The sequence below is a fragment of the Grus americana genome, chromosome 21, assembly GCF_028858705.1.
Source record: "Grus americana isolate bGruAme1 chromosome 21, bGruAme1.mat, whole genome shotgun sequence".
NCBI classification, from domain to species: domain Eukaryota; kingdom Metazoa; phylum Chordata; class Aves; order Gruiformes; family Gruidae; genus Grus; species Grus americana.
The window spans coordinates 1,405,347-1,430,735 of record NC_072872.1 but is presented as its reverse complement, the minus strand read 5'-3'; the positions used below and the strand labels follow the sequence as shown (position 1 = coordinate 1,430,735).

General features: G+C 51.2%; 1 protein-coding gene across 1 annotated transcript; it reads right to left on the bottom strand.

Annotated features, from left to right (window-relative positions):
• Positions 1-67: 67 nt before the first annotated feature.
• Positions 68-25,380, bottom strand: KIF17 (kinesin family member 17). The gene is made up of 25 exons (XM_054849425.1): positions 25,207-25,380; positions 23,234-24,324; positions 22,669-22,866; positions 21,785-21,992; positions 21,535-21,615; positions 21,345-21,419; positions 20,920-21,063; positions 20,618-20,827; positions 19,471-19,639; positions 19,270-19,372; positions 19,021-19,178; positions 16,343-16,575; positions 14,991-15,137; positions 14,486-14,587; positions 11,795-11,984; positions 7,822-8,274; positions 6,647-6,744; positions 5,832-5,979; positions 4,728-4,813; positions 4,489-4,604; positions 2,229-2,460; positions 1,061-1,319; positions 744-811; positions 507-627; positions 68-344 (listed from the first exon to the last, which is right to left on the bottom strand). Exons 3-25 carry the CDS (start codon positions 22,698-22,700, stop codon positions 214-216), a joined length of 3,564 nt encoding a protein of 1,187 aa, XP_054705400.1. The 5' UTR covers positions 22,701-22,866; positions 23,234-24,324; positions 25,207-25,380; the 3' UTR covers positions 68-213.
• Between the last annotated feature and the right edge of the window lie 9 nt (positions 25,381-25,389).

Sequence of the window (25,389 nt, the reverse complement as noted above, 5' to 3'; positions counted from 1 at the left end):
GTCCCGCCACCCCGAGCGGGAGGAGGCAGGTTCCCAGTAAAAGACCTCAAAATGGCCGTGCCAGACTGGTTTATTGCAGCGGGGGAGTGGGGGGTACAGGGCGTGAGAGAACACAGTGACACCCAGCTCGCCTTCTGTCCCTCACCTCCGTGTACAGCGAGAGAACTTTGGTGCAAAACCACAGAGATTTGGCGTCTTCCTGCGGTGACGGCGTCAGAGGGGATGGCCGCTGGAGCCGGCTTTGCCCTTTTTGCGCTTGGTGGTGGTCGGCGGGGCCAGGGCGAGGGCCTGGAGGCGGAAGGGCCGGGGCTGGGGCATGGCGGAGCTCGGGGCCCCCAGGGCAGCTGAAAGAGGAGAGGAAGGGGCCGCACTGGGCATCCGTCCTTGCAGGATGCCATAAACGGGCCTCGTCCTGCCAAAAACCCCTGGTGAGGTCAAGGGAGCAGAGCCAGAACAAAGGAATGCAAAGGTGAATACTGGTGATTTGCGGGAAAAGGCGGTTTTACCTCGGTTCTTGGTGGGGTCAGGGTGGAGGATGCGGCTGGCTCGCGTGGAGCCGAAGTAGTTGCTGGCGACGGTCTCGCTGTCGCTCCTGTTCAGCACCAGCTTGTAGCGGTCTTCCTCGGGCTGGAAGCAGAAAACGCCGTCAGCACAGCCGGATTCTGTGCTAGCCCTCGGGTTACGGCTGAGAAACAGCAGAATTGGTAAAATGGGATATGAAAGGGAGGAGGAACGCGGCGTACCGTTCGCTCCCGGCTCTGGGCTGAAGGGCTCTTTTGGGCAGGTTGGGGCTGAGGCAGGGCTGGAACTGCTGTGAGAAGAGACGGGCATCAAAGGGTCGTCAACTCAAGAACAATTAGCACTCTTCCCGGCTGTGCTCCCGATCCCCAACACCGCTCTGGTCACCGATGGCTGGGCTCACAGATTCCCGAAGGATCCGTATCATGCATTAGATGATGTAATTATTCAAACTTCCCATACGCAGAAGATTTTAGAAGCAAGTAGAGCCCAAATGTGATCCACCGAGCCCATGGTGGCACCATGGAGACGCTCCTCTTACCTGCGGGCAGGCGGGTTTTTTGAATGACAGGCTCTGGAATTTTCCAGCAGCCGATTTCCTCATCCCAGACGGATTCGCGCTTGATTTTCTCCAGATTGCTGTAGTTACAGTCGCGCCGGACCAGAGACTGCACCTGATCCAGAAGCTGCTGGAAGAGCATCAGGTCTCGCTCCAGGCGGCGGATGGTGCTGAGGTAATCGATCTTTTCCAGCTCAAACTCCGACTGCAGATCTTTGATCTCAGTCTCGGCAGCCCGCAGCTGGGACATAAAACAAAAATAAATCGTTGGGATTATAGAGAGAGACTGATGGTTACTGCGAGTACAGGAATTTGTCAGGCAGAGATGGAAGGACATGCACAAAAGCTTCAGCATTTGGCAAGAGTTCTGATTTAGAATAAAAAATTAGGATGAGATTTGCGTGGAGAGATTATTCCATGTTTTCATGAAAGATTTCTTGCGTTTCTCCAAAGTGCTGAGTCTTGTGGTCTGTGCCCGGTGCTACCGAACTCTTAGGAGTTCCTGACTTCGATGAAAAAGGTGCAATATTTCTTTGATAACCTGAATACAGAAATATTTAGGTTACCGTGCAGATTTAGGACTGCACACAGACATTTTTTTTGAAGGTCCTCCAATTCTGCCTTGTCAGAGCAGAACTGATTTTCAAGTGTGCCTAAAAATTTAAGAGCATTGCTTTTATTTTTTTTTTTTTTCTCCTCCCAGACAACTTTTCACAGGGTAATTTCTTCCAGGAACTTATTCCAGGAATTTATTCCAGGTGTGAGACCTGGGGCAATGAGAAGTGGAGGGAGCTGTGCAATAGATTGTGTAGGTCAGTAGAGGGAGTCACCTCCTCTCCCATCACATCATCCTCCAGCCGCTGTGCTGCACAATAAGGAATCCGGCCTTTAAAAAAGGTGGGGGTTTGGGTTTCAACAACTTAATTCACCACCCTGAGCCGCATCTGATATTTCATAAAAATACATGCAAGGAACCTTTTAAGTACTAACGTGGGCATGTGTATGAAGTATTAGACGCACCTGGAGTCATGCTCTAAACATGCTGCCCTAAAATATCTCCTTAACCTAAAAAACCCCAACAAAATGGGGATGCAGAGGAGGAAAGAGATACTCCCAAAATCTTCCACCGGGACAGCAGGGAGCTGCTCACCTTCTTCTGCATCTTCTCCAGAAGCTTGCTCTTGGCTCGAACCTCTTCCTGGATGGAGTCGTAGACATTAAGCAGAACCCAATCGCTACTGTCCTCGTTAGATTGCTGCAGCGCTGTCACCAGCTGCATCCTCCGCTCATCTGCATATTTTTTCCGGCGTTTATGCTTTTCTTTGAGGTCCTTGTTTTTTGCCTGTTCCCCCCCTACCACCTGTCGCTCCAGCATCTGCAGCCTGGAAAAGGCAAACGCTTCTCTTAGCTCAGCAGTGCAAAGAACCGTCTGCGTAAGTGTGGCGGATACACGTCCTTACCTGAATGACATTTGGGAAGACAGAGAAAATAGTGATTTCTGACGAGATTTGCTGCCCTGAGTAATCACGGCAAATTCCACTTTTATTAACAGTTTATGTCATAGATGCTCCTGTGGACCCAAGGCGAAGCGCGTGTGATTCCGAGCAACTTTGTCAACAAATCTGTATCTACACTCACAGAATTCTTTTTAAAACCCTTGTTTTGTGGAATTTATATATCAGTTCTTATTTCTTGTTTTGAAAGACTCTCAAGGTGAGCACCAAATGTGCCAAAATTACGCAAACAAATATTTTAAAGGGTGGATATGGGAGCGATACAGCTGGAAACCACAGTACAATTTCTTTTTTGGGGCAGTATCAGCCAGGGTTGATGACTTGGGTGATCTCAGCGTTTCTGCTTGAGCACTGCCACAGACCCATATTTGAAATCAAGCTCATCTCATTTCCATGCCACACAGCCCTGTACCTTCCAACATGGAAATAAAGCCATGCTCCGGGGCTCTCCTCTTTGCACAGGGATCTGCAGCAGAGCAGATAGCTCAGGTTGGCCAGCGCTGCCTCAAATTGGAGAAAATCCCACTGCTGATAAAACCTCTGCTGATAACAGCCTCTTAATTATCTTCAAACCCATCCGAAAGAGCTCGTTCTGCACCAGAGGTGACCTGCTATTCTACGGTACTGCACTTGCCAAGTAGCCTTCGGTTTCGTTTGCTTAATGTGCGATTGAATCCGTGCTCTGCTGAGTGAGTATCAGAGATCTCACAGCCATCCTGATGCGTAAAGCTTTTAACAGGCGGCTTTGAAAATCCCCGTGCCTGCGGAACCAAACCCTCCTGCCTCATCAGCAGAGAACTTTGATTTCAACAATGGAATTGCAAGAGCATTTTTCACTTGTTTGTCATTAAAAGGAACACTGCATATTGCTATTAATGACTATTAAGATTTGATTTGTAGTCAAAAGGAATGGTTTCTTTGGAGACCTCTCCATTAACAGAATTGCCCGCAAATTACAGACAGTACTATTCTAGATTTCTTAATAGCTCCTTTTTCAGCTGGGAGAGGCCCAACAGAGCGAGCATGCACCACGGGAGCTCACAGTAAAGCTGAAAAACTGGTTAAAAAACACAGCACTTTTCAGAATCAAACTCTATCATCTGCAATGTATCTTATGTTGAGCATTTCTAATTTTAATATAATTCCACGCAACAGAGTAAAAGAGAGAAATCGGCAGAATTTGCTTAAAGTGTGTATTTCTGAAGCAGCCCAGGCAACCCTCGCATCTCAGCCCTGTCTAACGCTGCCCCTAAAATGTGATTATTGGGCAATTTTGATGTCAGTTCTGGCTGACATCTTGCAAACATCGTCAGATGGATTAGAGGCAAAAGTGACCTTGGTGACGGGAGAGTCACGGAGAGGACACTCTGGTCCATCCACACGTGCAGCGAGCAGCGGGAAGGCCTGCTGCCTTACTTGTACTGATATGAGAGGGCTCTAAGTGCCCTTCAAGAACCTTTCTGAAGAAGAAAAAGAAGCCACCGCCATAATCTGTTTGGGCACTTAAGCTGTCAGCAACTGCCAGACTCAACTTTATAAACTCCTCATAAATAGAAGGAAGAGACTTCCGTTCCTACAGATCTATGCAGGATTTATTATTGGGAAAGCACACTTTTTCACATCCACATCTGCTGACACAGACCTCTCCAGGTTTTCTTCTCATAATTCTGGCACTTGGCATCATCGAACGCCGCAGCTAAGAGCTATTTATCTGCCCAAATAGGACAAAGTTAATTTTGAGGTAAAGAATCCGCATCTACCTAGTTTTGTGCTGCGTTGAACTCACAGCTGAAGCTCGACAGTTGTAATATCATGGAAGAACAGGGTTGCTTCGTGCCCGTGAGTGTTCGAAGCAAAGCACAAGAGGCAGTTAGCAGGAGCAGCATAGTCACTGACCTGGCAAGCACCTGCTTCTGGTCTGCAGGCATGGAAATCCCCTCAGTGGTGACAGCCACCTCTGCTCCAGCGCTCCCCCTGCTCACGTCTTGGACAGTCCGAGGCGCTGCTGGGTCCTGAGGACAAGAGGAAACCAAGCAGCTCTGAAAAGACGCAATATGAGTACTAGGATAGATGAAGCATGACAGTACCCACTTGGGTTTATTCTGCCCAGGGGGGTAACGTAGCCAGACAGATACCTGGGCTGACGGTTCTTCATCTGCTGCAGTAACAGTGTCCTCAGGCAAAGGAGTCTTGTCAGGAGTAGTTTCAGTCCTCATGGCAGCTGAAGAGTAAAAGAGGAATTACCCACAATGTAAGTAACGAGCTCTGCAAAACCAGAGCATAAATCTGTGAAAACAGCCTACAAAGCTTTCACCAAAAGCTAAAAACTGCTATGTGTCTGGAAGGAAAAGGTCTGTTATTTATGCTGGTCAGTAAAAGCTATCAAAGACCCAGAGGATGTATCAGGTAAGGAATGCAGGTTTTACAGGGTTGGGAGAGCCTTGGTCCTCGTTTTCGCATACAAATAATCTATTTCAGAGGCCGAGCGGTGCACATTCGTAATCAGAGGGAGAAAAAAAAAAAAGAACCTCTCACCTTAGAAAGTGATAGCATCAAAAATGAAGACTATTGGTTCAAGAATTAATATTGGGTAATAAGTGCTGTACAAGCACATTGCAAAACATGCTCTGAGGCACTGCGGAAGTATAAATTAAAAGCAGTAGCGAAGAGGATAGCTGGCAACAAATTATAGGTATGTGAGAGGAATATCCATCCTCCAGCAAAGCGATGGTGTGGATAATCTACCAGGAGACAGAGGGCTGCATCGCATTTGCATGCGATGGAAGAGACTGCTGCAGCCACCCTGTCTTGGGTGTGCGAGTTGTGCAAAGCCAATTGGATCAAGACAGACCAGTCATCTCTGCAGCTCAAACCTTTGCTTGAGAGAAATGCTGTGCTAAGTCAGAGAAACTCAAAAAAATTGCATTTCATCACCTCAAGGCTTACAGGGTAGGGCCAGACTGGTCCTGACAGGGAAAAGAAGTCAGGGAAATAGGGAAGAGGACAAAGCCGGGACAGAGAGCTGGAGTTACCGCTCTGGCTGTTGATAAGGGAGGGTCGAGAGCAGGGATTGCTGCCAGGCAGTCTCTGCCACTTCAGAATTCGCAGTGGCTGCCACACATGTGACTTTGCAAAAACAGCCTGTGTCTGCTCATGCCTAAAGCCAACCCCCCGGCATATTAACAGCATCGGGGAACCTTCAGTCTGCACTGCGCACCCTCCACCTGCCTTGTCCACACCTGCTTCCTTCCTGAGGCTCTCCTCGAGAGCAGACAGCTTGAGATTGTAGTGATTCTTCAGGCTACTGATGTCCTCTTCGAGGCGGGCACGGGATGCCTGCTCTGCTTCGTAGCTGGCCGTGAGTTGGGCCAGCCTCTCTTCATACTCCTGAAATGCACAAGCAGATAGCCTGACACAACAGCCCTGCTCCTGACTGTACACAAGGTCACATCTAAGTCCATTCTAGGTCACATCTTATGTCTACCCCAATAAAACTTTACCACCCTGTATTCACTGACTTTTTCTGTGATTTAAGTTGACACAGGATCAATGCAAGGTGACTAGTTAGCCCTAGAAACCGCTGTCTTGGGCAGATGCAGTGCCATGGAAGGACCTTTGTAAAGAGCAAGGAGAGTGAGTTTTATTTCCTCTGGCCCCTCTCTCTTTGTCTTCGCTGCCAACTCCTCAGTCTTCCTCCTGGCTCCACGCCCCCTCTTTATCTGTACCCTTGTGCTGTTCCTAACACCTCTGACTACTGCTTTCCTCCCCCCTATTTCTCCCTCCTCCAACAGGAGGAATTTAAGTTTCACATGTAGTTACTTCAAAAATTCATCTCCAGAAAGGTGGGAACAATGCTGAGAGAAAGCGGCATTGTAAATCAGGCCTCCACCAACACACCTTCTATCCATCGGAGAAGCTCAAGGAGTAAAAAAATAGGAAGAGAAGGGTACTGAAAAGGCTGAACCACACAGCCCTACACCATATTTGTAATGATTATAATAAAACCCCACAAGCCTTACTCAAAGATGCTATGGGATACCCTCTCCTGACTTACTTCTCTGATCAGCTGCTTCTCTGCTTCAAGATCTAACTGGGGTTTGAGGAGGGGAACTGGCTTCACTTCGAGGTGAGCAGTCTCAGCAGGTAGAAGCCCTGCAAAGCAAAGTAGAAATAAAAATCACTCACAATTACTGGGTGAGATTGTCTGTAGAATGCCTGGAAACAGAACAAAGAACCTGGCTGCCAGCAAAGAAAATTGCAATCCACACGCTCCTTTAAACCACGCTTGTGTGCCAGCATCTGTGCTGCCAAAACACCCACTGGCCTGGGACTCCATAGGTGTGGGGAGAGAAGGAGTCAGCGCTGAGCAGAGAGGGGAGAGGTTTAAGCTTCAGGTATATGAAAGCAAATATAAATCTAATCTCTTTCATGGAATAACAGGAGACTTGTTTCCAAGGCTATACTACCAGATTTGGAAGATAAAAGACACTGGGAAGTAGATGAAAGATGCAAGGAAATTTTCTTCACAGCTGTTTCTGAAAGGTGGCAGAAAGGGAGGGGGGGAAATATCTTACAGCCTTATTCCTCTGCTGAAAGTTGCCCTTTTTTAGGGGATAATTCTCCGAAGGTGATCCGTCCCTAGAGACTGCTCTTACTCATTTGTTCCGCATTTGTTATTCCTACTTCATAGCAAAGAGTGAGTCTGCTGGGGCTGGGCTGAATCCTCAAAGAGAGCACAGTGATACTCTCCATAAGCAGTGTCGTCAGCAGGGCAAAACTTTTCTTGTTGTGTCAGAAATTCAGTGTACGAGAACACGGGCTGAATGCTAAGTTTGAAAACATATATATATATATATGTATATTTAATAAAGAATTTTACATTATTATTTCTTTAGCAGCTCATTTTTGCTCTGCCAGCTGAAACCTTTCTTCTGTGACTGACCAAGTTCTAGCCAGAATGATGAAGAACCACCAAGGATTTGAATCACGTCAGCGTTTTCTAACAGAATTTGTCATTATTGAAAATACTGGCTAATTGAGTAGGGCTTTACCAGTGGTATAAGGTCAATTTGGCAACAGTGAAGGAAAAGCCTGTTACCAGAATGGAGAACTCTTCCTCCAGCAGGTAAGGGACAGGTTGAGGTGAAATCCAGTGAGCATTTTATGTGTAAAACCCACATTTTCCTGCCAAAAATAAAACATCTCTGGAGCCACCAAGGGCTTTCCTACCTGACAAGTTATTTGCGCTCATCTGTTCAGCTAGAATGGCCTTCAGCTTCTTAATCTCCTCCTGATACTCCCTTAGCAGAGCATCTTTGGGGTCCTCATTGATACAGGGCTTGTTCTTGATGTTTTTCGCTCTATTAGCATAGCGCAAAGTACTGAGGCTTTCGTCGTAGTTGTTATCAGCCGGAGATAAGCACGCTACCATCAGTGTCTTGGTATTCCCTCCGAGGGAGTCTTGCAGCAGCCTGGTCAGCTTTGAGTCTCGGTAGGGGATGTGCTTACACCTGCCATCAACCAGGGCCGAGATGACGTTGCCCAGAGCTGAGAGGGAGAGGTTGATTTTGGTGGCCTCTTTGAGCCGCTCCCCTGTGGCTCCGGTTTTTGACTGTCTCTCACTTCCTGCCAGATCCACTAAATTGAGTTTTGCAGCCCTAAGGTGGTCCTGCCCTCGCTCATCTGCAAGAAAATAATTCCAGGTTAGGCTTTTCTTAAGAGGAAGCATCTTAACAGCCAAGAAACAGCACTCTTGGCATTACATCCCAGTTGAAGCCCTGTTCCTTGTCTGCATTTGGGCCCTGACTCCCTTAAGTAAATAAATACCCACTTAATCTTAGAACTACACATTTTAGTGCTTTCCTGAACAAGATCCTGCACAGTAAGAATTCACACCCGCTCTTACTCTCCCAGTAAGCTCTGAACACACACACACACACACACACCCCCTCTCCACATATTTCCACAGCATTTAGAACTTCATGCAAACCCCTCTGCAAATAACAAGGTCAGACCATGAGTTTATCCAACTTTCTTCCTCCTCAGATTGTTTCATGAAGTTAAACAACATCTGACAATTGGAGAAAGAAAGGAGGAAGCATGAAATGAGGAGTCAACAGGCAGCAACTGGAGCAGGGCTAGCAGGAGAGCACAGGCAAAAGAGCAGGCTCCCTGAATGCCTACGTGACGTGGAGAGACAGGCAGGAAGGTCACCTCTACAGACTACCCTGGAAAGGCTGGAGTAGACACTACACTGGGAAACAGTTTTTCCATGAACTCCCAAACTACAGCTTTTCTCAAGACTGGAAATCCAACCTCCCCTAATCAATGGATGTATTCAAGAAGTTTCTTGCTGTGCTTCAAAAGAAACAGCACATCCTACTAGATACCATCAAGGTCCACCATCTGGTTTTCTGTCCAAGATAGCTCGAACGTTCAAGAAGCCCATCAGATCTCCCCGTCGCCCAGATAGCTGTAAAACTGCGCCGTGACTCAGCACACAGGCATGCTCGGCGGCATCTGTTCCTCCTCAACTCATGAGATTTGCAGTCAGAAAGTAAAATGAAGGAACGCAGGTGAGAAACAGGAAAACTGCAAGAAATCGGTACTGCACTCAGCCCGAACTACCCAGATGAGGAGACGGATCTCAGTGAGTGGGCAGTCAGACCCGGTGAGCTGGTGCCATTCCCATCATAACGCTTTAAGGCAAGAGAAGATGCGAGCTGAAGTGAACAGCTAGCTCCCCAGCTACCTGGGCGCACACCTCATGCAGACAGTATCTGCCTCCTGACCTGCATTTCGAGGCCGGATTAATGTGATGACACAAATTCCCTGTGATGAAGAGAGAGTGCATCTGGTCACTTTAGGAACCCCTCAGTTTTGCTGGCTACGTAACTTTCCCAGCCTCATGCACAGCGAAGAGTTGGGGACACATTCCCAAATCACAGACTACTGTCCTAAGCACTGGACCACACTCTTGGATATCCATGTCCCAATCGTTCCTTATGACTGCAACCCAAGTTCAAGGACAGAGCTCCTTTAGTACTCCAAGCACAGAAAGCATCAAGGTTTTAATCCAGTCCACCCTTTTCCAGCAGATTTCTACAAAACCTAGCCTTGAATTTAGTCAGAGTTGAGATTTACGGCTGTGGACAATACCTAAACATAAGCAATGAATAATCTCATCCATGGGAGAAAGTTAAAAGTTCACAGGTAAACACAAAAAAATCTAAAAATCTATTGCCCCAGGATATTTCCAGTTACAGCAAGAGATTGTTAACTGTGGAACTTAACATTTGCCACCGAGCAAATTTGTTGTTTCACTCCAGATCTTTCTGGTGTGTCAAGAGATGTGGGAGAATTGGGGAAAAAAACCAAACCCAAACAACAAACAAACAAAAACCAATAGATGGAGCTTAAATAGAGCACCGTCTCACTATCTTTTCTGAGTGCTGGGGTGAGTGGACAGTCACAAAAAGTAGTTTTCTAACCCTTTCCCTCCTTCCCCCAGCTTATGTAAACACTGACAGGCAATTAAGAAGTTGTTTTGGTTCCTGCCAGTCCTTTTACCCACAGAGGCTGTTTGTTTCCATCTCGGAGCTTAGCGGTTTTGTTTCTATGGTGTAACAAGATCCCTAGACTCTTACTAAAATGCCTGCAGCAGCCCAAAAGTCTTCACTGTCTAATTCCCCGTACAGCCCGTCGGCCAGCGCTGGTGGCATAAGCACTGGCCAAATCTACAACGTCTTTCTCATTAACTGATCAATCCCTAAGCACAATGTAGAGGAATAAAACATCTGCTACTCTAAATACGGTAAAAATACTGATGGTAACTTGTGCATTTCATACATCTGCAGCCAGAGAGCCCATATTTGCCATAATTCTGTTCCTGAATGTAAACTGTTACTTTGAAGAGTCACTTTGGTCCACACAATTGCAAAGAGATCCTTTAAAATATCAACTGCCTGTAAATTATAATTTACTACAGGCTCAACTGGAAACTAAGTTTGAACTTCCCCACGCACCTCTTCACGAAGCCTAAAGATGACAACATAAATACCAACTTCATTAACTATTTCAACTAATGATTACCCTAGTAGAACCATCCAGTTACGGGGATTGTGCCAGAACCCTCAACTTTCTCCTCAAATATTCCAGCTGTCTCCCATTTACCAGCCAAAACTGCAAGTTTCCCCACCTGCCATTCTGTTCTGTGTAACAGGTTTTCAAAGCCTTAAATCAGAGAAATTGTTTCAGTCTAGATTAAGAGCCCTGCACCCATCTGGAACACAAAAGAGGAGTGTAAATACTTCTTTTCCCTCGTTAGGATTGAAGTTGGGATTTTATGGACCCACATAATGCAAGGATTAGCATCCACCGGCTGTGCTAATCGAGAAATTCCAAAAATCCCACACACACCAACTGGATAGAGGAAAGTGAGGTAGTGTCACCAACATCTGGAACCACAATTTAGGAAGACATTGTGCAACCTTCCCCATGACTGAAACACTTGAAGAAAAAGAAACCAAGATGTTCAGAGCCTCAGCCGGGGCCAAGGACTAGACAGAATATAAGAGACTAATTCCTTCCTTAGTCCCAGGAAAAAAATTTTTGAGGTCCATATTCAGACCCAGCGAGGCAGATTTCTGAGCTAAAGAAACACCAATGGAAATTAGATGCTCGAGAAAGGAAAATTAGTCATTAAAACATTATTAAGGGATTCTTTTATTCCATCTTAAACCCCAGATTAGCCATTTGCTTAAAAGATGCGCCCCATGATTAAGCTCAGTGAAGGAATCGTTGGGTGAAATGATCTGACGTGCATTGTAAAGGAGGTCAGACAAGACATAACAATGTAAGTTTCTCCAAGCTGTGCAACACATGAATTCCAAGCCATTGTATGGGCAGTGAGATTTAGCACCCTTTGCTGGAAATAAAGGTTTTAGAAGATAAAGAAATGGAAGAAGAATTAAATACGTTCCTAGTTTGAGTGCAAGACATTTCTCTCCCAAGGGGGAATAAAGTAAAAAAAAAAAAAAAAAGCTTTGAATACTCAGCCATTTCACGCTGTGAAGAATGTCCATGTCAGGGCACAATTCTGATTTCTACTGGACCTAAAAATCATTTAGGATCTAAGTTTAGCTGTGGGGTGACTGGTCAGACTGCACAGATTCTGCGCTCTGCAGGACATCCATCTACCTACCTACGGTGTAGATTTCCACATTGACAGTAAAGACGGAGTGGGAGCGGGAAGAGTCCTTATTCATGAGGGTATAACCCACCGCTCGGTTTCTCCAGCCTGTCTCCATGATCTGCTCGCACTGGACCACGCTATGCACGGTGTGCAGAGAGAGCCCCTTCACGTACACCCCCTTCTCCGGGTGTTCCTTCAGCTGCAAACAGGGACAACGCAAGACAGGTTAGGACAAGACGCATCGAGGCTGCAGGAAGGCGCGCTGGAAGCTGTCCGGAAGCTTGAGGGCTACATGAGTTTTGCATGTGGAGAAATTTAACCACAGTATGGCAAAAATGTATCTGGCTGCTACTAAAAAGCTTTAGTATTTCTGAAGCAGGAATAAAACCACACAAAAAGAGGGAAATACCCTTCTGGCTCTGCAGACAAAAAGAATTCAAGTTAAAAGTTTGCTGATTGATTCAGACATCTCCCATGCCACAAGAAACCTGTGCTGAGCCACCTTCTACCTCCCCTATTATTAAGCTGCATATGTTAAAAAAGAACTGAAACGTTCTTCTCCTGTTATGGCAAAAGCTCTAATATCTCTTCAGTCATAGAGAGCTTTTTAAAAATCAAAGCACACATTCAATAGTCAGAGATATTGTTTGCTGAACCCCTCCATTCTAAGAGGGCATCTTGATCTCACTGACAAAATTTCCAAAGTCACACCCATCGCGCACAGGCGGACTGTAATAATTTTTCTCCAAATTAGTTCATTTTTTAAGATGCTCTAAAATCCTATTCAGGCACCTGGATAGAGACAGAGTGTTAAATACCTAACAGCATCTTTTCATCAATTATCAATCACGTAGAAGAAAAATTTCATACAGCATGCTAATAAACAATTGGAACGTTCAAAATCTTGAATGATCCATCAAACCTACATAAAAAATACAAAACAATCGAGAGATCCCTGCACTCCTACGCCAGCCCCCCTCCACACTGGGAATTTTAAACGAGCTGAATTCATTTTCAACAGCTTCACGCCCCACATCTGCTGAGTTCATAACCAAAACTCTATCTTTATCATGTCAGCTGGGATATCAAGATATAGCTGTCATGACTCGGTGTCACGGAGTGACAGACACTGCGTTTGGCAGTGTGACTTCCAAAGAAGATCCTTAGATACTTTAGCAATGCACGCACCACGAGAAGTGATGTGAAACAGAGCGTTTGCTGTAAAAAAATCCACACAGAATGGAGCAGAACTGGCTGAAAACTAAACTATGCAGGATTTTAGCCTTCTTCTAAAGCCGTGGCCGCCCAGATGAATCCAGTTACAGAATCACAGCCAGACTGTTCATACACTGTGACTTCTGCCTGTGCTACAGGAGAACCTGGCGGCTGGCCCGGCTGTATTTGAGGGTGTTGCAGAGTCCCTGAGGAACACCCAACCGAGGACATGGCTGTTGTTCAACTTCACGACAGACTGACAGGGGCATTTTCCTTGCAGAGCGCTGTAAAACTGGCTCTTCATAGGGTTTCATGCCACAGGAGGCGATTGTGGGCTTCAGAGTCACCAAAGTCATTGATGTTGAAAGGCAAAGGAACAAACAGAAATGGGGTTTTGGAGGAGAATTGGGGGACAAAGAAGAAAGCAGTAGGTCAGCCCGGGCTTTCGGTCTCTGCAAGACATGCCTCCCTTAATTACTCGGTGGAGGCAGCAACAGGCAGCGGCTGTCACCAGTCTGATGGTGTTACCCTGGAAACTGTTCTGCCCAATTCCTGCCCTCCCAGTGCCAACTGCAGTCGTCATGGAAACTGGTGTCACCGCTGATGTGGAACAAAGGATGGAAAACTGCAGCAAGCGCCTTCGGAAACAGCGAGTCCTCTTCTCCCACCCTCCCTCTCCACATGCACAGGCGAAGCATGCCCGGAACATGAAGCAGAGAGGGGTTTACCTCCCTGAAAGCCAGGGACCTGTTCAAAAAAAAAAAAAAAAATCTGCCCCGTAAGGCAGTTTGGGCCTGTCACCATCTCAGAATGTCTGTGCGGCAGATGGTGCTAGTGCCTCGGTTTTCTTCACAAGGGCAGTCCTGCAGGGAAGTAAATTAGGACAGGAGATATGCAGCCCCCTCCCAGGAATACATGCAAAAATTTCTGGAAAGTCACCAAGAGGTAAATTTTATAAAAATCAGATCCCTGATTAGGATTTCAGGGAAGTTTATCTTCCTGCGTTCCTCAAAACTGCCTGCCTTCCCCATGCGTTCCCATGGGGAGTAATATCTGCTCTGTCCCCTCAAAAAAGGATCAGCCTTTTTTGTTTTAGACAGATAACGAGATCATCCACAGCTACCCTGGATCAGATTAAACATTTAGAAGGTACAGTATCCTCCTGCTTTAGAGACGGCCGTGAGATGAAGAGGATTATGAAGAAATTGCCCCATGAGCACTTTATTCCATCCTTGTCCGGTACTGATTTTCACACAGCTTCTGCTAAACTATCGGCTGCTATCAAGTGGGACACATGGGACTGGATCCTGTTCCTTCTGCCACAAAACTTTTTATGAAAGTCCCTCAAAATCTCCTCTCGGTTTCCATATTCATCACTATATCTTCATAGTCTGGCATTCAGCTTCTGACATCGCACTTTTGTGATAACACTTACCTGAGCAAATTAAAGCACTTCCTAATTAAGATACATTGACTCCACCTCACCTCCAACTTCTGCTTGGTATCAGCTCCTAGAAGATCTCGTATGTCTTCATTGTAAATCTCCAGGTAGGAAGCTCTCACCAAGAACTTGGCATTTTCAGCACACTGTACAAAACAGGAACAATTTTTCGGGTGAGGTTCTCAAAATGAAAGCAAGTAGGCAGCCCATGTAGATCTCCAATGCCAGCTGGGTGCCTACCTCCCTTCAGCACTTCATCAAATCTCTTCTGGCATTTCATTCCCAGGTATAACCACTCAACACACTCACTACAGGGACTTTCGGTCCTTAAACATCTCAAGTGCGAGTCCATAAAGTCAGCAGAGATGAGGGTGCAGTTCATCTGACTATATACAGGCCTCAGCTTTAGGATGAGAGGCAGCATACCCAAAAGCCTGTCCCCGTTCTTGCTCCTGAATGCGATCAGCCCTCAGCCCTTGGGGTACGACACAAAAATCATCTTTCTTGATATCACACGATCTTACAACAGGATCTATTTCACATCGTTACCTGTATGCTCTCAAAAATGTGTTCGAATGCCCTGGGTATTATGCCTTTCTGTGTAGAAGGATCCACAACTCCCTGCATGGTGAATGACTTCCCGCTGCCAGTCTGGCCATAGGCAAATATGGTGCCGTTGTAGCCTTCAGTGACACTCTGGAAATGGAGGAAAATAAAATAAAATAGCCATTATCTTCACCCTTTGCATCATCTGGATTTTATCCCACTCTGTAAAAGGTATTTTAAAGGAAGAGCTGGAAGTAAAACTCAAACAGCTGCTTGATCTTCATATGCCATCAGAGTATAACAACAGTAAAAAAATGCATTCTGCTAGCACATGAATAGATGGCTTTCTCTCAAAATGTAAAACTTGAAGAAACGTGGGTGTTGAAAAGTGGAAGGACAGTTGACAATGCTTAGAAGACCAGAATATTTTTGCCATAGGGCAGAAAAATCTTACGAAACCCTGAGACAACTAGAATGGTAGCTGGTTGTCAGGTGGCCAAAGGGAGCTGAAAGAAGGCCTCACCTTCACGTGTCCCTGTTTCAGAGAAGCGTGGTAGGAAGAGAAGATATTTGAATTCCTTAAGGTTTAAATTAAAAGAAAAACCCACCTATTATTCTAATAATTTACTGTTTCAGACCCTGGTTGTTCGCCTGATGAGGAACTTCCATCTTAAAATTATCGCTGGCCATTTTATCTGTTTTTTTCTTCTAACAAAATTGTTTGTTTGGGTTGGGGTTTTTTTGAGAGGGGGAGGTGGAGTTTGGTGGTTGGGGGGGGGGGGGGATTGGGTTTTGGTTTTTTGGGTTTTTTTTTTTTACTTGACTAGTTCCTTTCTCACCCTAGCTGTATACCATGCTGATGTGTTAACAGGCACCACACACATCCCCTCTCATTTTGCTATTCTAAACCAGGCTGAGGTTCCCCATCTTCTCCAAGGGGTTTCTCACTTGGCAGTAAAAATGTCCCTAACATCATCAGGAGTCTTGTTTGTCCCCTTTCTCCTCACATCCTTTTCCACTGCAATTTCTGCCCAGCTACCATCTCTAGGGCCTGCTCAGGGAGGTTCATCTTCAATATAAACATTTGGCTAAAATAATTAAATGTAATTCTATCCTTGGTGCCCCGCTGGCTGCTGAAAACATTTTTTCTTCCCAGTTTCCCAGCCCACCACCAGGACACTGTTTTGCCCTCCTCTGCACCCCAGAGTTGCAGCTAAGCCTCTTGAACAGGCTTACAGGACTGTTCCTATCCATAAATCAGTTCCACTTAGGGATCACTTACCCACATAAAACCCCTCAGCCCACACCCAGAGCTACATGTTGGCTGTGTCCGGCTTGCTTCAGGCACCACTCACCTCCACGAGTGGGTAGGCGATCTCATTGTAGATCTGCTCCGTGTTGTGCTCCTGGTAGTATGCCCCGTCAAAGGTGAACTGCTTCGGGGGCTCACCGGCAGCGGCAGGGTTCTGGAGAAAACATTGGCCCCGCGCGCTCTCCATGCTGATGACTGCCTTGCAGCTGAGAGCCTTCTCACGCTCGTTCATGGGTCGGCAGCGCACGATTACCTTCACCGCCTCTGAGGTCATTTTTCAAGGCCCAGCTCGACCCCACATGCACTCACTTGGTGGGGCAGGGGGGCACCGGGGCCTGCGTGGGCCTGTTGGAAGGCTGGGGCAAGCCTGACCCAGGGGCCTGCACCCCTCGGCGGGGTGGAGCACTCACCGTTTGCTGGGGGGAAGGAGCCCCCTGCAACTTGGCATGAGGAAGGAGAGCTGGGGCAGAAGGGGAGACTAAGGAGGAGAAAAACTTGGGAGGGATGAAGGGGGAGACTTGGAACAAGTCTGAGGGTGAACTAGAGCAGGCCGGGGGGGAGGAAACCTGAGGGGAGCCTGGGGTCAGGAAAGCCTGAGGTAACTTTGGGGAGCCGGGACAAGCTCAAGTGGGACCGGGCGAGGGAAAGCCTGAGGTAAACCTGGAGATGTCGGGCAAATCTGAGGGAGCGGAGGGAAACCCGAGGCGAGCCGGGGTGTGTGGAGGGGGCCGGGGGGCTGAGGGGAGGCGGGAAGCGCCGGCCGGCCGACTTACTGCGCATGCGCGCAGCGACCCCACGCGGTTGCCACAGCGACGGGGGAGCGTCGCGCAAGGCCCCGCCCCTCTGCCCGCCCCTCGCGCCACGTGACTGCGGGCGGGCGCGCGCACGGCAGCGGGCGCGCGCGGAAGGGCGGGCGTGCCGCGGAGTGCACGTGCGGGGGCGCGTGCACGGGGGCACGCGTGCGTAGGCGTGCAGGCGCGCGAGGGAGCGAGCGTGCGACGGCACGGGTGCGATGCCTGAGCGTGCAAGAGAGGGCGAGCGCACGGGTGTGCACCTGCAGGAGCATGTGTGAGAGCGCGAGCGTAGCCGTGCACGAGGGCGCAAGAGCACGAGGGCTTGAGATTGCAAGCGCACGGGAGTGCAAGGGCATGAGCACGTGCAAGTATGCGAGTGCAAGCACAAATGCCCGGCGCAGTTGTGCAAGCGTATGAGCGCATGTGGGTGCGAGTGCACGGTGCAATTATGCAAGTGCGTGTGTGCACGAGAGGGCAAACGCACGAGACCTCAAGCGCATGAGGATTCACAGGCATGAGAGCGTGCGAAGTGCGTGCGTGTGAGTGCACACGAGCGTGCACGCTTGTCCGCAGCGCCGTGGGGGGGGGCAGTGGGAATAAAAGGCCGCCAGCAGACCTCTGCTCCGGTAGCACGAGAGCCGTTTATTGCCGGACACACGCCGTACAGCCCGCCGAGCGCGCGCAGCCCGCGGGAGGGGAATAAATAAGGCAGAACGGCAGCGATTTAAAGCTAAGTGGGGATTTTGGGGGGGGTCACCGCGCCTGAGCGGGGGGGGGGGGGGCGGCCAGGCCTAACCCCGCTCGTGCAGCACCCCGACGGGGGCGGCGGGGGCCCAGGCAGCCTCCCCCCACGCGCTGGCTCCGCCGCCGGGGTCCCGCTCCTCGTAGCCGGGGTTGCGGCGGCCGGGGGCCAGGCGGCAGAAGCAGCCCCCCGGCGCCCCGGAGTAGTGAGCCAGGAGGGCGGCCACGCTGGCGAACTCTGCGTTGGAGCGCTGCCGGCGTGGGGAGAGAGGGGAGAGGTGAGCCCCCCGCTCAGAGGGAGGCCGCGGTGGCCGGAGGGTCTCACCGGGACGCCCGTGAGCTGGGCACCCACGCGCCGGCGCACCCAGGCACCCCCTGAACTGAACGCACCCGCGCGCCGAATCCCCGTGGACCCGTGCGCCAAATGCACACGCGTACTTGTGCGCCATGCACCCACAAATCCAATGCACGTGTGCGTGAATCAAATACACTCATACACCCGTGCGCCCATTGCACGTACTGACGCACACGTGTAGCTGTGCACCGTGTATCCGCGCACAGCTGCGCCCTGTGCCCTGATACACCCACAACTCAAATGCACCTGTTACCAGTGCACCCACAAATCAGACTCACACCAATCCACTTGTGCGCCACATACCTATGCACAGACACACTCGTGCACCCGCGAATCAAATGTAATTGCACACCAAAGCATGGCTACACCCCCACCCATTGGTACCCGTGTGCGATGCACCAGTGCACCCGCAAATCAAACGTGCCCACACACCGATACCCCTGTGCACCTCTACACTGATGCGCCTGAGCACTGACGCGATCACGAAGCGAATGCACCCGTGCACCCCTGCAACAAACGCACGTGTGCGCCAAATGCACTTACAGAGTGCGCCAAGTGCATGAACACGCCAGCGCATCCGTGCATCGATGCACCCATACGCCAACGCCCCGATGCACAGCTGCACGGAATGCACTTACACCCCAGTGCACCAACGCCCCGGTGCAGCCCTGCACAGCTGCGTGGAATGCACTTACACCGCAGCGCATCCACGCGCAGACACATCACAGCCCTTACCCAGCTGCAACCGTGAAGCAAACGCACCCATGCATCAAAAGCACCCCCCACGCCACGCACCCGTGCGCCGCTGCCCCCCGCGCAGCACCCTCACCTCCACGCAGAACCTGCCCTGGTGGGTCCTGAAGAGGCAATAGGGGACGACGCCGCAGGGCGCCCGCACCCACAGGCACCAGCGCTTGGCCAGGCCGGGCTCGGGGCGCAGGAGGAAGGCGCCGGGGACGTCCCGCCGCAGCAGCGCGATCCCGCCGTCCCTGGGGAGGGGACGAGGCGGCGGGTGGGCGCAGGGGAGGGCGGTGGGTGGGTGGGGGGACGGCGAGGAGCGGGGTGCTGCCGCGCGCTCACCTGGAGATGCCGGTGAAGGCCCACACGCTCTCGGCGAGGACATTCTCGTTTTCGGGGAGGAAGGCCAAGCTCCTCGCCCCTTTGCTCTCCCATCCCGCCGCCGCTGCGGGAGCCCGTTAATCCCCTCTTCGCCCCAAAACCCCCACAAAATCGGGGTTACGCGTGTGTTCCCGTGCCTCGGCTTCCCCTCTGGGCACTCACCGGTGTCGCGGGGTGGCTGGTGGAGCTGGCTCTCGCCCCCGCAGTCCCGGTAAGCCCCCGAGCGCAGGACTTTGCTGCGGATGGCTTTCTTGCGCACCAGAATCGGGGAGCAGTAGGGGTTCCCCAAGCGCCAGGTGCCGGCTCTGCCCTCCGCCTCCGGCCGCCGCTCCTGGAAGGTGGAGGGGTTGGGGATGCTTGTGCAAAACACCGTGTAAAAAAATTCTACGTGAAAAACACGGAGCAAAAAAAAAGCTGTGCAAAAAATGCCGTGCAAAAAATGCCGTGCAAAAAAAACCACCCTGCAAAAAATGCCGTGCAAAAAAATGCCCTGCAAAAACGCTTTGCAAAAAATGCCATGCAAAAAAACCCATGCAAAAAATGCTATGTAAAAAACGTTATACAAAAAACCACCGTGAAAAACACCCTGCAAAAAATGCTGTGCAAAAATTGCCCTGCAAAATCACTGTGCAAAAAAAATGCTGTGCAAATAGGCCCGATGCAAAGCACCGTGCAAGTAAGGCCATGCAAAACAACGTGCAAGAAAAGACTGTGCAAAATGCTGTGCGAAAAACTGCCCTGCAAAATACCGTTTAAAACAGGCTGTGCAAAACACTGTGCAAGAAAAGGCTGTACAGGATGGGCCTTGCAAAATGCGCTGTGCAAAAACGCGCCGTGCAAAACTCTGTGCGAGAAAAGGCTGTGCAAAACACCGTGCACATACAGCTGTGCAAAGAAGTGTTGTATCAAAAGGCCATGCAAGAAAATGCCATGCAAGACACCATGCAAAATGTGCTGTGCAATAATGCACCATGCAAAATGCCATGCAAGAAAAGGCCGTGCAAGAACTGCCAGGCAAAAAATGGTGCGCAAAAAACACCGTGCAAAAAATGCCATGTAAATACCGCTGTGCAAAAAAAAAAATGCCCTGGAAAAAGTGCTGTGAAAGAAACGTTGTGCAAAGAAAAGGCCATGCAAGAAAAGTCATGCAAGACACTATGCAAAAAAATGTGCCATGTAATAATGCGCCGTGCAAAACACTGTGCAAGAAAAGGCCATGCAAAAATGCCACGCGTGAAAACACCGCGCAAGAAAACGGTGTGCAAAGGCCCGCGGAGCAGCACCCAGCACCCTGGCAGGGTGCACCTACCCCTGTGCCCAGGGAGCCGAGGCCGGGGAGCGCGGGCAGGCGTCGGAAGGAGACGAGGGCGTTGACGTTGCGTGACACCTCCTCGGGGTTGAGGGGCTCCCGCAGCACCCCGGAACCGGGGGTCTCCCCCTCGCCCGCCTGCTCCTCGGGGTGCGCCAGGAGGTAGCAGAGCTGGAAGGAGCGGCAGAGCAAGAGGTGCAGGGTCTGGACCTGGGGGAGGCAAAAGAAACTGCGTGAAACTATGAAAAATAATAATAATGGTATTATTTGGGGGGGGCGGGGTGGGGTGTTGGGCCACGCACTTCGCCCGGGGGCCCCACGAAGAGGTGGCAGAAGAGGGTGCTGGCGGGGCTGCGGGGATTGCGCGCCACGAAGGCGAACTGGCAATCGGCGTGCCGCCACGTGCTGTACAGGATCCGGCGGAGAGCGTGCGCCATCAGCAGCGTCTGCGGGCACAAGGTGGGGGGGTGTCAGCGGGACCGAGCACCCCTGCCCCCCCACCCCACCCCCCGGGGTTGCAAGCGATGCCGGGGTCACCCCTATTTGCACCTCAGTTTGCAAACCTGCAAACGCACGGCAGGTTGCAACCCCGTTTACAAACGCAAAGCAGGTTCCCAAGCAAAAAGCAACACTCAGAGCAGTGCAACCCCCCCAAAGCACCTTTATGTCAGCACCCAGCACCCATGACCCCCCCCAGCACCCATGACCCCCCCCCCAGCACCCCTACCTCCCCATCGGAACCGTAGACCTTCAGCCCCTGCAAGCTGAACCTCAGCACCACCGACCTCCTCCTGGGGCAGTCCTGGCCGGGAGAGACGCAGCGTTGGGGATACCCGGGCTGTGCCACCCGGGGGTCCCCCCCATTATTTGGGGTCCCCCCGTTTCCTGGTGAGGGGGAGCAGTGGCGGATGCCTGACCTTCAGTGCCCGCAGCTGCTCCTCCAGCCGCCCCGCTTGCTGCTGCAGGTCCAAGTCCTCCACCACGAAGGAGCCCACGTACTGGGGGGGTAGGATGCAAAAACCCACCCGGGTCAGCAACAGCCCCCCCATGATGCTGGAATTACCCCCCCTGGGGCAACCGGACCACCCTGAGATGATGGTTTGGGGGATCATGGGGATGCACCCCCACCCAATCCTCATCTCGGGGTCCCCCCCATGGGTAAATCACCTCTGCCGGCTTGGCAATGCCCCGGGCTCGCTGCTGGGGGGCCGCAGGATCTGGGCCCCTCCCGTTGGCCGGCTTCTTCTTCATGGCAGCGGGGTTTTGGGGTGAAGGCTGGATCAGGAGGGGGGTAAGCGGCTTTGGTGCCGCATCCGAATTATCCGGAGCCACCCAGCATGGCGGGGAGCCCGGATCTGGCCCCTGGTCACTGTCCCTGTGAGGAGGAAGGGGACAGACACAACCTGCCCCCCCTGTCCCCCCGTTTCCAGCCTGCTGAGCCCCAGGGAGATGCTGCGGTGCCCGTACGGTGCTCCCCAAGTCCTGACCCCAGTGCAGATGTCCCCAAGTGCTGGCCCCAAAGCAGGGGGCCCTCCAGACCAACCACAATAAAAGGGTCCCCAAGTCCCGACCCCAAACCCAACATGAGGGTCTCAGCACCCCAAACCCAAAGCGAGGGTCCCCACCTCCCCGCCCCGAGCATCACGCAAGGGCCCCCACATCCCAAACCCAGCACGAGGGTCCCCCTGTGACCCCAAGTGCCATGCAAGGGTCCCCTGAGCAACACGTGAGGGTCCCATGTCCCTGCCCCAAGCAGGATGCGGGTAGTCCCTGTGTCCTGACCCCCCAAACCAACGTGAGGGTCCCCAGATCCCAACCCCAAACGTGATGTGCGCTGTACCGCATCCCGGTCCCAGATGAAACCCAAACGTCCCCCCGTCCTGACGCCCAGCAAGATCCAAGTGATCCCTGCGCCCCGAGCATACAGTCTGGACCCCAAGTGAGGTGCATGCAGTCCCACACCCTGAACCCCAGCGAGATTTTGGGGTCCCCCCATCCTGCCCCCCCCCAGTGCTCCATCCCACTCCCCGTCAGCTACGCAGCGCCGAGACCCCCATGGCTGTGCTCCAAGGGCAATCTCCATCACCAGCAGCGGGAACAGCAGGTTTAGGGGTGCTTTTTCAGCCGGAGCACCCACCGAGGGACGCGCCCGGCTCCTCTCCAGCCCCCCAACGGGGTTTTGTCTTCCGCAGTCCTCGGCTGGGCTGAGACTGGTGCAACTCGTGTCACTGAGGCCACGCCGCAGCCACCTGGGTGCAAACACATAGGAAGGAGGGGGGTCCAGCTGCTCCAAGCACATCCTGAGAGGGTGGGGGGGTCCCTGTGGTACCCCCATCCCCTTCGCAAGCTTAGGGCTGCCCCCCTCCTTTCCGGCACAATTTAGGGGGTCTCCCCCTGCCCCCCCCAGCCAATCCGCGGGCAGGCAGCCCCCAAACCCCGCCCCCTTTTTCCCACGCTCCATTTCTCAATGGAGCCCCCCAGCCCACCGGCCACCCTGGAGGTCCCCAAGGGAGGGATGCTGCCCCCAAAATTTGGGGGGTGGATGTACAACACTCAGACACCAACCATCCCCAGGGACCCCCCCCATCCCGCTGCGTCCCCCCCTCCCCAGCTTACGGGCAGCTCGCTCAGATGGCTCCGGAGAAACGCAGATGAAAAATTCCCCCTGCTCCGGCCCTCGGCCTTCGCCGGTTGTTTTCCTTCCCCGGGTGGCTCCTCCGGCAGCTCCCGCCGCGGCGCAGGGATGCTCGACCCGTGGGCGTCAGGCCCTCGCCGCCAGCCAGGCCCAGGCGAGCCCGAGCCCACGCCGGGCACGGGGCAGGCAGCAAACTCTCACATTTCCTGCCTCCGATCTGCCCGCGATGAATCACTGCAATTTACCTCCCCGGTTTTTCTCCGTTTCTTGGAAGCGACGGCGAGCAGAAACACTCGGGCTTTTTGGAAAACGCGGCTGTAACTGATTTTTTTCTCTCTCTTTCCCCCCCCCTCCTGCAGCGTGCCCAGCCGAGAAGCGATTTCTAACCCTGACGCACACACGTGTTCGCTCACTCGCCACCCCCTGCCCTGTTGCTCAGACCCTTTTCACCTCAATTTCTAAATTCCCTGGGGAATTTTGCCTACTGCTATCTGCTTTTGCTAGAAAAAAATAAAGCGGGATGGCTCCAACCTCGCTGCAAAGCAGCCATGCAAATGCAGAGTCCCCAAAATCTTCCAGCCGGTCAAATCCATAGGGCCTGAAGTGAAAGCCGCCCCCAGCCCCAGGGATGCATTTGGCTCCTGGAAAGGGAAAGCAATGGTTTGGGGAGAAGACGGGGTCTCACCCCTCAGGGGTACACCTAAAAATGCCCATCTTGTGCCCCAGTGCTCCCGAGGGTGCAAGGAAAAGGGTCCCAACGGCGGCATTTAAACCTTGGGCTGCCGCCAGCGCCGGTTGCTTTGAGATGCCGCGAGATGCCCAGACACAGCCTGACGGAAGAGTCAATAGAATAGAAACGGTGGAAAAAAAGGAAGAAAAAACCAAAACAGGACAGATGGGGCTGAAGAAATAACATAACAGAGCCCAGTCTGGCCAGGAAGCGGAGAAGAATGAGCGGTGGAGATTTTCCCATTCGATCCCAGTTGCTGCTCCCGGGAGGCGAGGATCGGTCCTTTGGATTCAATACAACCAGATCCGCGGCTTTTTTTTTGACTCGGTGTGCAGAAATCACCTAATTAGCAATTAAAACCACAACCAAAAAGGAGTTTGGTGCTGACCGAGGGAGCTAATGGCTGTTTTTAGCACAACTCTAATTCCACGCGTCCTGCAGCTCACACGCAAAAATCGGTGTTATCCAGACCAGTGCTTTAACAAAATCCGGGGGATTGCTGGCATGGGAATGTTATTGGGAAGGTCGCGAAATACCCCGCAGCTGGGCGAGGACTCCTCTTCCCCATGAATATCCTATCGATGAGAAAAGCCTGTTCTCAAATTTGGCTCACGGTAGCGCCTGCCTGGAGGAAAATGCTGACAAACCCCCCCCCCCGTTTTGGTACAAGTAGCCCTAGGAAAGAGCCATTAACTAATGTTTCTAATTGCTTTACATCCCTGCAGATTACTCTTTAATCAGTGCTTTCACTCTCCCGGTGCCCTATCAGCTGTGATTTTTGCTAACCTGCTGTTTGCACCCTCGTTATGGGGCTGGGAACAATTTAGGGCATTTCTATACAAATTTTTTAAACTCTCAGTTGGTAGAGATAGCACACTGGGATGGCAACTGAATAGAATAAGTTCAATAAAGCTATTTTCTCTTTTTTTTGCATGTTATTTCTAGAGGTACTTCAACTCCTCTCAGCACAGTACGTACAAAGCTCTTTCCAAAAGCATGTTAAGCGAAAAGACTGTCAGGTCACATTCGAATCGCCGACATTGCCCTGTCCAAGGGAGAGCTGGGGAGGTGGTGGAGCATGTTTTCAACACAGGCACTGCTCTGTTGAGCAGGGCAGAAGGGAGGGGGAAGATTTCAGCTGGTCTTTTTTTGTCCCCACTGATGGGGGGGGGCAGAGGGAGAAGAGGAGCAGGAAGAGGTTCAAACAGCTTGCTTCTTGCTCACCTTTGTCTCCAGAGAAAATGGGGAAGAAAAAGGTCACAAGTCGGTCCAACCACAGAGCTTGGCAGGGGCTCAGGCTAAAACAGCCCCGCTCTTTCACGCCGGCAATGGACTTTTATTGAAGATTTGCCTCTACAGCAATCCCTGGTGACTGTAATTTCCTCCTCTCTACGTTCCCAGGAGGAG